This window comes from Lampris incognitus, chromosome 15 (genome assembly GCF_029633865.1).
Source record: "Lampris incognitus isolate fLamInc1 chromosome 15, fLamInc1.hap2, whole genome shotgun sequence".
Lineage (NCBI taxonomy): Eukaryota > Metazoa > Chordata > Actinopteri > Lampriformes > Lampridae > Lampris > Lampris incognitus.
In genome coordinates, this window is record NC_079225.1 from 7,186,389 (window position 1) to 7,202,019 (window position 15,631).

At 44.9% G+C, this 15,631-nt stretch overlaps 1 protein-coding gene across 1 annotated transcript; it reads left to right on the forward strand.

Annotated features, from left to right (window-relative positions):
* Positions 1 to 515: 515 nt before the first annotated feature.
* Positions 516 to 11,583, forward strand: unc93a (unc-93 homolog A). The gene is made up of 8 exons (XM_056295041.1): positions 516 to 605; positions 4,573 to 4,754; positions 4,982 to 5,211; positions 6,966 to 7,091; positions 7,559 to 7,770; positions 7,979 to 8,114; positions 10,420 to 10,551; positions 11,202 to 11,583. The coding sequence occupies exons 1-8, from the start codon at positions 516 to 518 to the stop codon at positions 11,489 to 11,491; spliced, it is 1,398 nt and encodes a 465-aa protein (XP_056151016.1). The 3' UTR covers positions 11,492 to 11,583.
* Positions 11,584 to 15,631: the final 4,048 nt, after the last annotated feature.

Genomic DNA, 15,631 nt, shown 5'->3' on the forward strand with positions numbered 1-15,631 from the left:
GACCCTGAATACACCACACATATGCAGAACCGTCACTAATCCTGACCCTGAATACACCACACATATTCAGAACCGACACTAAACCTGACCCTGAATACACCACACATATTCCGAAGCTGAGTCCAAAGAGCGCTCGGAACCAGGCAGGGGTTCGGAGTGGCGAGAGCAAGAGACAGAAGCAGTTGGCTGAACTGCATATGAAGCCCAGGTGGGAGTGGTGGGAAAAGTGGTGAACTTTACTCGGTTACGTTTGTTTTTCTTAAATGATTGACAGGAGGAAATTAGAGAGGAAGAGATTAGCAGGCGTGGAGGTGAGGTGAACTTTGAACTTTCATATAGGTCGCTCTTACTATATCCGAGAGCGATGTTGTCATCATCACATCTAGCACACTGCACCCTGTACAGCTTGGCATTGAGTTGGCAGCTTATTTTTGAACGTGCTTGGAAAACTAAACCTAATTTCTGATCTCTTTTTTAAAGGCAGAATTTACCCCGTGGGGTCCTGAAAAGCCGAAATGGCCGATTGGAATTTAAAAAACGTGTTGGTGGTCTCCTTGGGCTTTTTGTCCCTTTTCACGGCTTACGGAGGCCTGCAGAGCCTACAGGTAAGTCAAGGAACGGAACGGAACGCCTTTCTTATTGGTGGATGGTGGGTTTGATTTAACTAGAAATATTTATCTGTCGATAAAGTCAAGGCTGAATCATCAGTAACCACAAGAAACAACACCTGGAAGAGTTTTTTAGCAATCAAACCATTTTTAATCAAGAGGTAATTAGTCCAAAACTAATCAAAATAACTAATAAAAGAACAAAGAAAACGTAAAACAATTAGATAAAAGTATGTTTGCTGGTGGCACGGTGGCGCAGTGGTTAGCGCGGTCGCCTCACAGCAAGAAGGTCGTGGGTTCGAACCCCGGGTAGTCCAACCTTGGGGGTCGTCCCGGGTCGGCATCTGTGTGGAGTTTGCATGTTCTCCCCGTGTCTGCGTGGGTTTCCTCCGGGGGCTCCGGTTTCCTCCCACAGTCCAAACACATGTAGGTCAGGTGAATCGGCCGTACTACAATGTCCCTATGTATACATGTGGTGTGTGCGTGTGTGTGTCGGCCCTGTGTGATGGTCTGGCAGCCTGACCAGGGTGTCTCCCCGCTTGCCGCCCAGTGACTGCTGGGATAGGCTCCAGCATCCCCACGACCGTGAGAGCAGGAGAAGCAGTTAAGACAATGGATGGATGGATGTGTTTTCTGATACAGAGAGTCAGGTTGTCTCGTTATTGTACTGTAATGTTATTGTAACAGGAAGTCGGGAGTGGCAGAGAAGTACGTAGGAGTGGTGCAGGATATGTATGAGGGCAGTGTGACAGTGGTGAGGTGTGGGGTTGGAATGACAGATGGGTTCAAGGTGGAGGTGGGATTACATCAAGGATCGGCTCTGAGCCCTTTCTTGTTTCCAGTGGTGATGGACAGGTTGACGGATAAGATCAGGCAGGAGTCTCCGTGGACGATGATATTTGCGGATGACATTGTGATCTGTTGTGAGAGTAGGGTGCAGGTGGAGGAGAGCCTGGAGAGGTGGAGGTATGCACTGGAGAGAAGAGGAATGAAAGTCAGTAGGAGCAAGACGGAATACCTATGTGTTAATGACAGGGAGGACAGTGGAATGGTCAGGATGCAAGGAGTGGAGGTGACAAAGGCATTTGAGTTTAAATATAGTACTTGGGGTCAACTGTCCAAAGTAACGGGGAGTGCAGAAAAGAGGTGAAGAAGAGAGTGCAGACAGGGTGGAGTGGGTGGAGAAGAGTGTCAGGAGTGATTTGCGACAGAAGGGTACCAGCAAGAGTTAAAGGGAAGGTTAACAAGATGGTTGTGAGACCAGCTATGTTATATGGTTTGGAGACAGTGGCACTGACGAAAAGACAGGAGGAGGAGCTGGAGGTGGCAGAGGTGAAGATGATAAGATTTTCACTGGGAGTGATGAAGAAGGACAGGATTAGGAACGAGTATATTAGAGGGACCGCTCCAGTTGGACGGTTTGGAGACAAAGCAAGAGAGGCAAGATTGAGATGGTTTGGACATGTGCGGAGGAGAGATGCTGGGTATGTTGGGAGAAGGATGCTGAATACGGAGCTGCCAGGGAAGAGGAGAAGAGGAAGGCCAAAGAGGAGGTTTATGGATGTGGTGAGGGAGGACATGTTGGTGGCTGGTGTGACAGAGGAAGATGTAGAGGACAGGAAGAAATGGAAACAGATGATCCGCTGTGGCGCCCCCTAACGGGAGCAGCCAAAAGTAGTAGTGGTAGTTGTAGCAGTAGAGTCAGGTTGTCTCAGATTTCAATGAGTGCTGGTTTCTCATCCCCGGTCGATTCACAAAAAGCCTTCTTCAGCGTCCTCAGATCACCTCTCAGGATTGCTACCTCTCTCAGGTGTCTGTTTTCCTTTGGCTGGGTGTTTGCTCTGGCTTTCCACTCCTTCTTCCAGAAGCAATCAGCCCCTGTGCTCCAGATGATTGAAGACATGGCCCTGAACTTCTACCCCACGTCTCCTGCCATTGCTGCTTCCAGCACCTGGTCTACGTTGTGATCAGATATCTCCCATGTAGCCTTTGCTGCTGCAGCGGGCCAGTTCACTGGCTCTTTCCAGGCATCTCCTGCATGAGTGTTCTGCATAGGTCGTCTTGCGTCCCAAGTGCCCTCACTCTCCCCCTGCTGCCTTGTCTCCTCTGATTCATCAGCGATGATGTTCCTGCCGCCTCTTGATCATGTGCCTGGAGATTCTGGGGACTGTGGTTTGACTCGTACCCTGGCCTCTCCTCCGTCTCACCAGGTTGCTCTGTGTGTTGCACATTACTGGTAGGTTGCAGACACTTCATCTTTGACTGGTGTGTCTTTACACCTCTCTCGCTTTTCCACCTCTTCCCACATCTGCAGACCCGGGATAAATCACTTAGCTGTTCTATAGTCGATTGTCCGTTATGAGTGGTCATAGCACTGGTCTGTCCTGTCACAGGACTCCTGTGGGCCAATCGTACTCCCCCGTTCTCGCCTAACCCCGGGGGTATCTTGTATATCTATCCATAGCGATTAATGATGGGTTCCTCCTCACGAGGGATGTGCTTCAGCCTGTCACGCCTCCAAAACCCGGCTCTGGTCTTTCCCAAATATCAGCAGTCTTTCCTAGCCGTCACCGTTCTTCCTCAGTCACCAACTAGTCTTTCCTAGCTCTCACTAGGTCTACCAGAAAAGAACATGCAAAATACGATCAGGGTTATCTCAACTGGCTCACCTTTACAGGTGCTTGCCCCTGCACTATCTCTGAGCCAGTGGCATCGCGCTCTCCTTCTTCCCCTTTCTCAGGGCACCTCCTTCCAAACTGGGATGAGCTGAGTGGCTTCTGCAGATTTTCAAATGGGCACCTCCTTCCTGGATGTTTCATTGATTTAAGCCCATGACATTTTTGGGGGGGGGGGCTTGACAGTAGAACCAGTATCCTGGTACTACCCTCGCTGTCCACCACTCAACTCTATGATGTTGTCAGCCTGTCACCAGGTTGGTTCTACCACCACTCATTCCAGTTTACCCAGATCCACCGGGATGCTGCCTCTGCCTGTTCGGTGATGTTGGATACCAGACGCTTCCTAGCTAGGCCTTCAATCCCAGGCAGGGACAATATACTCTCAAAACCTGTGTGTTTCTCATTGTAAATCTTAGCTGAAACTCACAGGCAGTTTTAAAAATCTGTCTGCTCAGAGACCTAAACTAAACTTTCTACTGGGTCTGAAACCCTCAATTTGTCAATTTCACGAGAGCCATCCAGCAACATGGGCTGGGAACTTAACTGTTCTCACCATGATGCTGTGTTGATGTGTTTCTCATACTTACCTCAAATCTTTTTCCTTTCAACTGTTGCTAAGACTATAATGTTGGAGTATGACAAAAGGCCCATTTTTTGCTTCTCCACGCTAGTCATATCTCAGCCACATTTGTTTGGTTAGATATTGTCATCACATACCGTAATGAGATAAATGCATCATCATATCAGTTAAACAAGTATTTAAGCTTACTTGTGTCTTATTTTGCCTAAGCTTAGTTCGATGAAATATTGTTGCTTGTGAGTATTTTTCAACATTATATTCGATTTATGCTTAATTCAGTTAGTTCAATTCAATTAATGCTTAATTGACCCTCTCCCTTGAAGTTTCCTTCATTTCTTTATATTTTTTAAGTTGTATTTCTTCCTTGCGGGTGTCACTTTAAGTGCCACTTTAAGCCACCTCATATCTGTCCACCGCACCTTTACTGCATTTTTGCGGATGATGTTTGGGCACCTCGTAAGTTGTATTTTGTCATTAACTGTATTGTATTTTATAACATGTACTGCTTGTATTTTGCACGTATATTGTTTGGACTCTGTACTTGTTATTGCTGCTATTTTATATTTCTTATCTCGTTTATGTATGCACCATTTTGAGGATGACACACCTGCAATTTGGTTGTGCTTGGCACAATGGCAATAAACTTCTTCTTGATTCTTCTTGATCCTTTCCTCTCATTCTCCTCCTCCTCCTCCCCAAACCCCAGAGCAGCCTGAATGCGGAGCAAGGGATGGGCGTAGCGTCGCTGAGTGTCATTTATGCCTCCATTATCATCTCCTCCATGTTCCTGCCTCCCATCATGATCAAGAACCTGGGCTGCAAATGGACCATTGTGGCCAGTATGGCCTGTTACGTCTCCTACTCCTTTGGAAACCTTTACCCTGGATGGTAATCAAATACGCAGTCACTCAGTCGAATACAGGAGTGAAACCAGATCCATTTAGGTCCCGTGTATGTGCACAAGAACGTTTTTGAGTCAGCATGTTTGCAATCTCCTCCTCCACAGACAGCAGTCAGTGCTTCCATGTTGTATCCTTTAGTTCAGCTTGGGAAGAAAACGATTTAAAGGGGGGAAAACGTGTTGATATTGAATTTCCCTTTCTTCTTTTAAACAGGTACACTCTTATGCCCACCTCTGTGATCCTGGGCTTGGGTGGCTCACCTCTGTGGTCTGCTAAATGCGCCTACTTAACCATCATTGGTAACATCCAAGCCTCCAAAGTAGGAAAGAAGGGCTCACATGTCATCAACCAGTACTTTGGGATCTTTTTCTTTATCTTTCAGTCGTCTGCTGTCTGGGGAAACCTCATGTCTTCGCTCATATTCGGGCAGGATACTAATATAGGTATGAGAATAACAGTGGCTCTTCATAATGGACCTGCGCACTAGCTACGCTCAGTGAATATGTGTGTGTCGGGGTAATCCCGAACAGAACTCGTGCCTCAAAAAAATACTTTAGTTCCAAATAGAAATTTAGCTGGAGGTACCGTGGGTGTCCTTAAACATGTGCAGAAACACCGGTGTACTGAGATTGCTTACGGAGCACAGGTTTTTAATTGGAGGGTCTCAACAAAAGGAAAAAAATATGATTCTGTGTTTTATCTTAAAAGAGACAGTTGAACCGTTCTCCTACAAAGCAGAAAAGGGGTCACCATTTTCATGAAAAAGTAATTGATAATTCACCAGCAGCTTATAACCACAAAGTAGTTCCTCAACCTGCACCCTCCTCTGTAGCGAGAGTAGGGTGCAGGTGGAGGAGAGCCTGGAGAGGTGGTGGTATGCACTGGAGAGAAGAGGGATGAAAGTCAGTAGGAGCAAGATGGAATACCTATGCGTGAATGAGAGGGAGGACAGTGGAATGGTCAGGATGCAAGGAGTGGAGGTGATGAAGGCATATGAGTTTAAATACTTGGGGTCAACTGTCCAAAGTAACGGGGAGTGCAGGAGAGAGGTGAAGAAGAGAGTGCAGGCAGGGTGGAGTGGGTGGAGAAGTGTGTCAGGAGTGATTTGCGACAGAAGGGTACCAGCAAGAGTTAAAGGGAAGGTTAACAAGATGGTGGTGAGACCAGCTATGTTGTATGGTTTGGAGACAGTGGCACTGACGAAAAGACAGGAGGAGGAGCTGGAGGTGGCGGAGGTGAAGATGACAAGATTTTCACTGGGAGTGATGAAGAAGGACAGGATTAGGAACGATTATATTAGAGGGACAGCTCAGGTTGGACGGTTTAGAGACAAAGCAAGAGAGGCAAGATTGAGATGGTTTGGACATGTGTGGAGGAGAGATGCTGGGTATACTGGGAGAAGGATGCTGAATATGGAGCTGCCAGGGAAGAGGAGAAGAGGAAGGCCAAAGAGGAGGTTTATGGATGTGGTGAGGGAGGACATGTTGGTGGCTGGTGTGACAGAGGAAGATGCAGAGGACAGGAAGAAATGGAAATGGATGATCCGCTGTGGCGCCCCCTAACGGGAGCAGCCGAAAGTAGTAGTAGTAGTAGTAGCAATAGTAGTAGTAGTAGTAGTAGTAGTAGCAGTTCTTCAAAGATTAATCAGGAATCAGGAACACTAGTAGTAGTAGTAGTAGTACTAGCAGTAGTAGTAGTAGTTCTCCAAAGATTAATCAGGAATCAGGAACACTAGTAGTAGTAGTAGTAGTAGTAGTAGTTCTCCAAAGATTAATCAGGAATCAGGAACACTAGTAGTAGTAGTAGTAGTAGTAGTAGTTCTCCAAAGATTAATCAGGAATCAGGAACACTACTAGTAGTAGTAGTAGTAGTAGTAGTAGTAGTAGTAGTAGTAGCAGCAGTAGCAGTAGTAGTAGCAGTAGTAGTAGTAGTTCTCCAAAGATTAATCAGGAATCAGGAACACTAGTAGTAGTAGTAGTAGTAGCAGTAGCAGTAGTAGTAGTAGTTCTCCAAAGATTAATCGGGAATCAGGAACACTAGTAGCAGAAGTAGTAGCAGAAGTAGTAGTAGTAGTAGTAGTAGCAGTAGCAGTAGCAGTAGTAGTAGTAGTTCCTATGCTCTTGCATAAGACCTTACATTTTGTCATTCTGATGCACAGAAATGTGCTCTGATGCATGAAGTGTGTGTTGTGTTGCAGCTGACATCCCGCCGGAGCAGCTACAGAGTTGTGGGGTAGCAGGGTGTGATTTTCACATCACTGGCAACAGCAGCACCACTAGACCGGCAGAAAAACTAGTCTGGACACTGGTTGGATGCTACATTGGTAATATTGTGTGCTGTTCAGCATTTTTTATTTTGTTTAATCTTTCTAGTAACAAATGCTACATACTCTTGTGTACTGGGCTTAGACACACGATCACAATATATATTCCTTCATTCTCTCTCTGCAGTCAGAGGACCACATATAGGGAAATGTATGTCTGGTACAACATAGCAAGCACTGGCCGCAGTATAAAACACATGGCTGCCAGCTGCTAGTTTGCATCTTACGTTCCTTTTTTCTGAGCTTATACCCCTGAGTACTGTGTTTCAGCCAGCAGTGTTACTCTTTACTTTGATAACTCATTCATTTTACTCTTTCTACTCCTACACTGATGGACAGTGGGTCCAAAGGTCGGGCATACTGTAAACTCTAACCCTAACCCTAACCCAACCTGGCAGTATCAACATCATTTTAGCATGTACACACTAATATCCACACAAATGTCTCTGTGTTTGCTTGCGTGGTAGGCGTGGGCGTGCTGGCCATGATCATTGTGGCAGTGTTTTTGGAAAACATCGACCGGGAGCAGACCGATGAGTTCCGTGGGAACAGGGAGCCCTTCTGCCATACATTTCTGTCCACATTCCGGTTGCTGAGAGACTGGAGGATGGTGACCCTGATTCCTCTCACCATGTATAGCGGCTTTGAGCAGAGCTTCCTGTCTGGGGAGTACACCAAGGTGAGGACGTTCCCCAAAGGCCTCACGCATAAAACATGACGTGAGCTGGTCCACACTGTAGGCTCAGGTAGTAGTTGTCATATAAATGTGTTGCTTTACAACTCTCTGAGTGCTGCAGTCATCCCCATCATTATTATCATCATCATAACTGTTGTTGCCATTGTGATCACATTGTGATTCATGTCTTTGTCTCATGTTTCCACTGCAGAACTATGTGACGTGTGCCTTGGGTATTCATTTTGTTGGGTTTGTGATGATATGCTTTGGAGCAACCAATTCTGTCTGTTCCATTGTTTTTGGCAAGCTGGCTGAGTACACTGGGAGACCTCCCCTCTTCTTCCTTGGTAAAAATTGTGTTATTGCTACACAGAAATTTTGCATTTCCAATTTTAAAAAGAGATACAAGGTACAGAATGCACTGTGTGTCACATCAAAAGTCACCCCTCATACATTCATCCTACATAAGTTCATTCATCCTACACAAGTTCATTCATCCTACATAAGTTCATTCATCCCACATAAGCGCACTGGATGCAGACAAGAATTTGTTGAATGTCACATAAAAGAACCAAACACTTGTACTGTTTTTAATTACTTTCGGCTGCTCCCGTTAGGGGGCGCCACAGCGGATCATCCGTTTCCATTTCTTCCTGTCCTCTGCATCTTCCTCTGTCACACCAGCCACCTGCATGTCTTCCCTCACCACATCCATAAACCTCCTCTTTGGCTTTCCTCTTCTCCTCTTCCCTGGCAGCTCCATATTCAGCATCCTTCTCCCAATATACTCAGCATCTCTCCTCCACACATGTCCAAACCATCTCAATCTTGTCTCTCTTGCTTTGTCTCCAAACCATCCAACCTGAGCGGTCCCTCTAATATACTTGTTCCTCATCCTGTCCTTCTTCATCACTCCCAGTGAAAATCTTATCATCTTCAACTCTGCCACCTCCAGCTCCTCCTCCTGTCTTTTCATCAGTGCCGCTGTCTCCAAACCATACAACATAGCTGGTCTCACAACCATCTTGTAAACCTTCCCTTTAACTCTTGCTGGTACCCTTCTGTCACACATCACTCCTGACACTCTTCTCCACCCACTCCACCCTGCCTGCACTCTCTTCTTCACCTCTCTCCTGCACTCCCGTTACTTTGGACAGTTGACCCCAAGTATTTAAACTCAAATGCCTTTGTCACCTCCACTCCTTGCATCCTGACCATTCCACTGTCCTCTCTCTCATTCACGCATAGGTATTCTGTCTTGCTCCTACTGACTTCCATTCCTCTTCTCTCCAGTGCATACCTCCACCTCTCCAGGCTCTCCTCAACCATCTCTATCCTTCATCACCCTAAGCTGCTGCACATCCTTTGCAGCTCGGTCCCTCTGTCTAGCCAATCGGTACAAGTCCTTTTCTCCTTCCTTAGTGTCTAATCTGTCATACAGCTCACCATACGCCTTTTCCTTTGCCTTTGCCACCTCTCTCTTTGCTTTACGCTGCATCTCCTTGTACTCCTGTCTACTTTCTTCATCTCCTCATCACCTCGGTTCCCTTCACCAACATGCCCATGGAAGTCCTCTCCAATCACCACTCTCTCCTCCTTGGGTACCCTCTCCACCACGTCGTCCAACTCACTGCAGAATTCTTCTTTTTCATCCATCTCACACCCAACTTGCGGGGCATATGCGCTGATAACATTCATCATCACACCTTCGATTTCCAGCTTCATACTCATCACTCTGTCTGACACTCTCTTCACCTCCAGCACACTCTTGACATACTCTTCCTTCAGAATTACTCCTACCCCATTTCCCCTCCCATCTGCACCATGGTCAAAGAGTTTGAACCCACCTCCGATGCTCCTGGCCTTCCTCCCCTTCCACCTGGTCTCTTGCACACAAAGTATACCTACCTTCCTTCTCTCCATCATATTTTTCATCAATGTGAAGTGCTTTGGGTGTCTAGAAAGGCGCTATATAAATGTAATGATGATGATGATGATGATTATTATTATTATTATTATCATCATCATTATTATCCTTATTATTGTTATTATTATTATTATTATTATTATTATTATCATTACCATATCAGCCAGCTCTCTCCCTTTACCAGTCATAGTGCCAACATTCAATGTTCCGACTCTCACCTCCACACTCCTACCCTTCCTCCTCTCTCGCTGCCTCTGGACATGCCTTCCCTCTCCTTTTTCTTCGCCCAACAGTAGCATAGTTTCCAACGGCACCCTGCTGGTTAACAGTACCGTAGGTGGTCGTTGGTAACCCGGGCCTCGGCCGATCCGGTATGAATATCGGATTTATGATCCGCATATTTGATTTGGCAAAGATTTTAGGCCAGATGCCCTTCCTGACGCAACCCTCCCCATTTATCTGGGCTTAGGACCGGCACTAAGGATGCACTGGCTTGTGCGTCCTCAGTGGCTGCGGTACTGTTTTTAACGACTATTTGTAAATCAACTAGCCAACAGAACATTCCCTATCATTTCCGCTGTTTAGAAGAATAAAACCTGAATCTTTCAAACAAACGATTCTGGTAACGGAGCAAAATGGCAGCATGTGAATTATGTCTGATGCCTAGGACCTCTAGTACACTTTTCAAACATTCAGTGCTTTATGTCCCTTTTCCCCATTTGCAGCGGCGCTGACCAACTTTTGCTGTATCCTGGCTCTGTTGTTCTGGAAACCTCATCCTGACCAGATGGCCGTCTTCTTCGTGTTCCCAGCTCTTTGGGGCATGGCAGATGCTGTATGGCAAACCCAGACAAATGGTTAGGAAACACCCTGCGGCTCTCAGTCATGAGGAAATGACATGTATTTCTTGGGAATAGAATATATTGTCAAGCTGGCTAACATATAGGGGAAATATAGGAAAGCAAGTTATTTGCAAGTACATTTTATCTGTGACTTGTTTGTTATAACCAGGATATGATATGAGAAGCGCCATAAGTCAGATCATGTCTGTGACTTGTTTTCCCCCTTTTTATACTCTTGTCTACACTGTAAACTTACTTTAAACACATGTGGCTGAGACCAGAAAGTCTGGCAGGGAGCCAAAGGCTAAAACAGGCAAAAACTCAAAGTGTAATAGATCTCTAATGGGTGGGTTGTATCTTGTACTGTAACTTGTATTAAAGGGAAAATAGGGTGACATTCATTCATGAAACTTTCACATAGTGAGACTTCCAGTATATGTCCATCTGTCTCTGCCCACTCATTGTTAGAAAAGGGCAAAAGAAGGATGAGGAGCAGGAGGAAAGTGAGAACGTGGTGGATGACTGAGGGGGGCAGCACTGTAAAAGAACACCACACCATTGCTTCCTAGAAGCCTAATCAAAGAGTTTAATTGGCTAAAACTGTATTTTTGTTTTTTGAGCTTCACCTCGATACACAAAGCTTTTCTCTGCTCTTTGTCCTCCAGCGCTCTATGGAATCCTCTTCCCCCGGGCTAAAGAGGCTGCGTTTGCCAACTACCGCATGTGGGAGTCTCTGGGATTCGTCATTGCCTTCGCCTACAGTACTTTTATCTGCTTGGAGACCAAACTATACATTCTGCTGGCTGTTCTACTGCTGTCAATGTTTACTTACCCCATTGTGGATTACAATGAATACAAGAACCCCACAGCACCCATTGATGAGGCCCCCTACGCCAAACACAACGAAACCAATGATACAGAGGACAAGAACATTGTTGCTCAGACCTGTCTCTAGAAACCATGTTGGTTTGCATCTTTTAATGGATTTTCCATTTCTCAGTCTAGCTTGGTCACTTGACATTGGATGTATTTCATTTTTTCAATAATACCTAAATATTAAAAAAAATTGTGATGGAGTGACCCAGATCAATATCTTATGTTTTATACACTGTAAAGCTGAACCTGAGTGTATCTGGATAATATCTGTGAATGTTCTCATTCATCCAGGTCATGGTTATCCAAAGGAGTTGAATCGAGTGCAACTGGACTTGGTATATATCCGTGAAGACGTTTCCCTTCTCATCCAAGAGGCTTCCTCAGTTCGTGCCTTTCTGACTAGACCAAGCTAGCCTGAGTGGCTGGTGATGAGACTCGGATATTTATCCTCTAGGAGTCGTTATCAGAGCTATTGATGACCATGGCTCTTTTGTGTTCCGATGTTAAGCAGTGACGGTCGTTGGGGGTGTTAGTTTCGACTTCATTATTCAGTGGTCATGAGAGTCGTTGGAGCCGTTAGTGAGCGACTGTTGTTCTTGGAGGCTAGGCTTCTTGAGTCTCCTGGGTAGAGATGAAAGGACGGCATTGTAAGTGGGAGATAGGTGGTGTCGCAGACCTCCTCCTCTGTTGAGGGATGGTTTTTCCAGTTTTGCATAGATGGCTTCCTTCACCCCTCTTTCAAACCATCTATCTTCCCTGTCCAAAATGTGTACGTTGCTGTCCTCGAAGGAGTGTGTCTTCTCCTTTAGGTGTAGATAGACTGCTGAGTCTTGTCCTGGGGAGTTTGGCCTTCTGTGTTGGGCCATCAGTTTGTGTAGTGGTTGTTTGGTTTCTCCTATGTATAAGTCAGTTCAATCCTCATTGCATTGTACAGCATACACCAGACTGCTTTTCCGGGTGTGTGGTACACGGTCTTTGGGATGAACCAGTCTTTGTCGGAGTGTGTTGCTGGGTTTGAAGTATACCGGGATGCGGTGTTTGTTAAAAATGCTCCTGAGTTTCTCGGAGACCCCAGAAACATACGGGATGACTGTGCTCTTCCTTCTGTTCCCTTTCTCCTCATCGCTCACCTGGTTGGTCTTTCTGGAACGTGTTGCAGTTTTCACAATGGTCCAACTGGGGTAGCCGCAGGTTTTTAAAGCTCCCCTCAGGTGTTTGTGTTCTTCTCGTTGGGCCTGAGTGCTGCTGGGCACATTGTCAGCTCTGTGTTGCAGAGTTCTGATGACGCTCAGTTTGTGTTCCAGAGGGTGGTGTGAGTCGAAAAGTAGATATTGGTCTGTGTGTGTAGGTTTCCTGTAAACCCCAGTGTGGACGCTCCTGTCTTCCCCAATGTGGACGTCACAGTCCAAGAAGGGCAAACTGTTGTTCTTTACATCTTCCCTTGTGAACTTAGGACAGGGAAGATAGATGGTTTGAAAGAGGGGTGAAGGAAGCCATCTATGCGAAACTGGAAAAACCATCCCTCAACAGAGGAGGAGGTCTGCGACACCACCTATCTCCCACTTACAATGCCGTTCTTTCATCTCTACCCAGGAGACTCAAGAAGCCTAGCCTCCAAGAACAACAGTCGCTCACTAACAGCTCCAACGACTCTCATGACCACTGAATGGAGCACTAACGAAGTCGAAACTAACACCCCCAACGACCGTTGCTGCTTAACATCGGATCACAAAGAGCCATGGACATCTATAGCTCTGATAACGACTCCAAAGGGGATAAATATCTGAGTTTCATCACCAGCCAGTCAGACTAGCTTGGTCTAGTCAGAAAGGCACGAACTGAGGAAGCCTCTTGGATGAGAGGCGAAACGTCTTCACGGATATATACCAAGTCCAGTTGCACTCGATTCAACTCCTTTGGATAACCATGACCTGGATGAATGAGAACATTCACAGACATACCTTATCTTTTCCATTGACATGTTGGACGCCATTTCTTTCATCCACATTCCAATTCTTGGTCCATCAACGTTTTTCCAATTAAGAGCAATTATACATTTAGCTTGTAGTATACACGTGTCTATGAACCTGAACTCTCTGCTTTGTAAATGTGGGTTGGTAGGATATATACCAAGAATAAAAAACTTGGGATCCAATGGTAGTTTCTTTGATAAAATTTGATAGATCATATTAATAACATCTTGCCAAAAGGTTTTCACTTTCACACATTCCCATATACAATGATATAGTGTTCCTCTTGTCTCCTCACACTTGATACCAGTATCAGGAATGTCATCATTAAACTTGTGTATTTTAACAGCAGTTATGTATGTCCGCATCAGCCATTTATACTGTATGAGTTTCAAGCTGCTGCTGATGTCTGCCTCTGTGCCTCCTTACTTGCCTCACTCCAGTCTTCTAAAGATATGTCCTCCCCTATATCTTCCTCCCATCATCTCAGTTTTGATTCACATGAATCATCAGATCCGGACACAAACTAATCATACAGAGTTGAAATTAAACCTCTATCATAACAATGTCTTGTGACTGCTCCCTCTAGTGGAGAAATGCCAAGTTTATCTAATGAATGGTTTTGAGATGAGGATATAAAGCTCCTAAGTTGAAGATAGTTGAAAAAATTATTCTTTGGAATGTCATATTTGGTTGATATTTCTGCAAATTACATAAATACTTCCTTTTCACTGTACATGTCTTGCACTTTCCTTAACCGCTTTTCAGCCCACATTTGAAATCCTGTATCACCAAATAGGACTGAAGCGTGACCAGGAAGAGTTTACAAGTGTCAAACCAAACATCAATCCTTTTCAATATTTAAAGGGTTCTCTGTATTTTTCCTCAGGTATTTGCGATCTGCTGAGAACAAATATAAGTGCAATGGTAATCCTGGTGTAACAGAAGAGGATTCCAAGTCCAACCAAGCAGGGAGGGTTCCGGATGACAAATAAAACATAATGGACCGCAATTGAGTTTCCCAGTAATACCATTGGATGTTTGGGCATTTAAGGCCTCCTCTGTCATATGGTAGATGCAGTAAAGATAGACGTAATCTGGGGCTCTTATTTTGCCAAATAAAGTTGGTAAAAAATTTCTTGATTCTAGTAAACAAAGATGAGGGAGGGGGCAGGGGGATATTCTGGAACAAATAAAGAAATTTAGGGAGTATTTTCATTTTTATATTTATCCTGCCAGTCATTGAAATAGGTAAACATGTCCAACGTTCTACTGATGAGATACTAGTTTCCAGAATTGGGTCATAATTTGTCTATGCAATCTTATTCACCTCAGGGACAATTTTTATTCCCAAATATGTGAAATTATCCGTTGAATTGAAAGTAGAAGCATAAACATGGCTATTTTTCCTCTCTGATTCATTAAGTAGCATAATAGATGATTTTGAATGATTAACTTTATATCCAGATATTTTTCCAAATGTTTCAATAAGACCTAGGAGTGTGGGGATAGAGCTATGTAGATGTTTTAGGAGCAAAACTACATCATCGGCAGCGAGCGCTATATTATGTTCAAAATGACCTTCTCGAATTCCATAAATGTCAATGTGCATCCTCACCGCTATAGCAAATGGCTCTATCGCAAGGATAAAAAGCAATGGTGATAAAGGACTCCCTTGCGGGCAACTTCTAGAGATGTTAAAAGGTTTAGAAATCACACTACTAGTCAGGACTTCCGCAGTAAGCCCAGTACAGAGTACTCTAACCCATTTACAAAATGTATCTCCAAAGCCAAAGCGGGAGAGCACCTCGAACAAATAAAGCCATTCAACACGGTCAAAGGCCTTCTCGGCATCAAGTGAGAGTAAGGCAGTGGGTGTCGCCTCTCTCTGGCTGTGTAAAATATTGAGCACTTGTCTGACATTATGAAAGCCCCGCCTACCTCGGATAAATCCGTTTTGGTCTTGCCCCACCACCTAAGGAAGCAAGCCCTCCAACCTTCTTGCAAGAACTTTACAGAGTATTTTTGTTTCTGAATTTAAAAGGCTAATTTGACACATACTTTCACATTTTGTATTTGGTTTGCCTCGCTTTGGAAGTAGTGTGATTAGGGCAACCCACATGGATGTGGGGAGAAGACCATTCTCAAAAGACTCCTGAAACATCTCCAAAAGGGATGAAAGTAATTTGGGTTGAAATTTTTTATAAATATCTATGGGGATGCCATCTGGACCCGCTGTTTTTCAAGCC

Coding starts and splice junctions, on each gene's coding strand:
- unc93a (XM_056295041.1), top strand. CDS start 516: ATGGCCGATTGGAATTTAAAAAACGTGTTGGTGGTCTCCTTGGGCTTT. Junction 7,771..7,978: donor TGTCTGGGGAGTACACCAAG/GTGAGGACGTTC, acceptor TTTCCACTGCAG/AACTATGTGACGTGTGCCTT. Junction 10,552..11,201: donor ATGGCAAACCCAGACAAATG/GTTAGGAAACAC, acceptor TTTGTCCTCCAG/CGCTCTATGGAATCCTCTTC.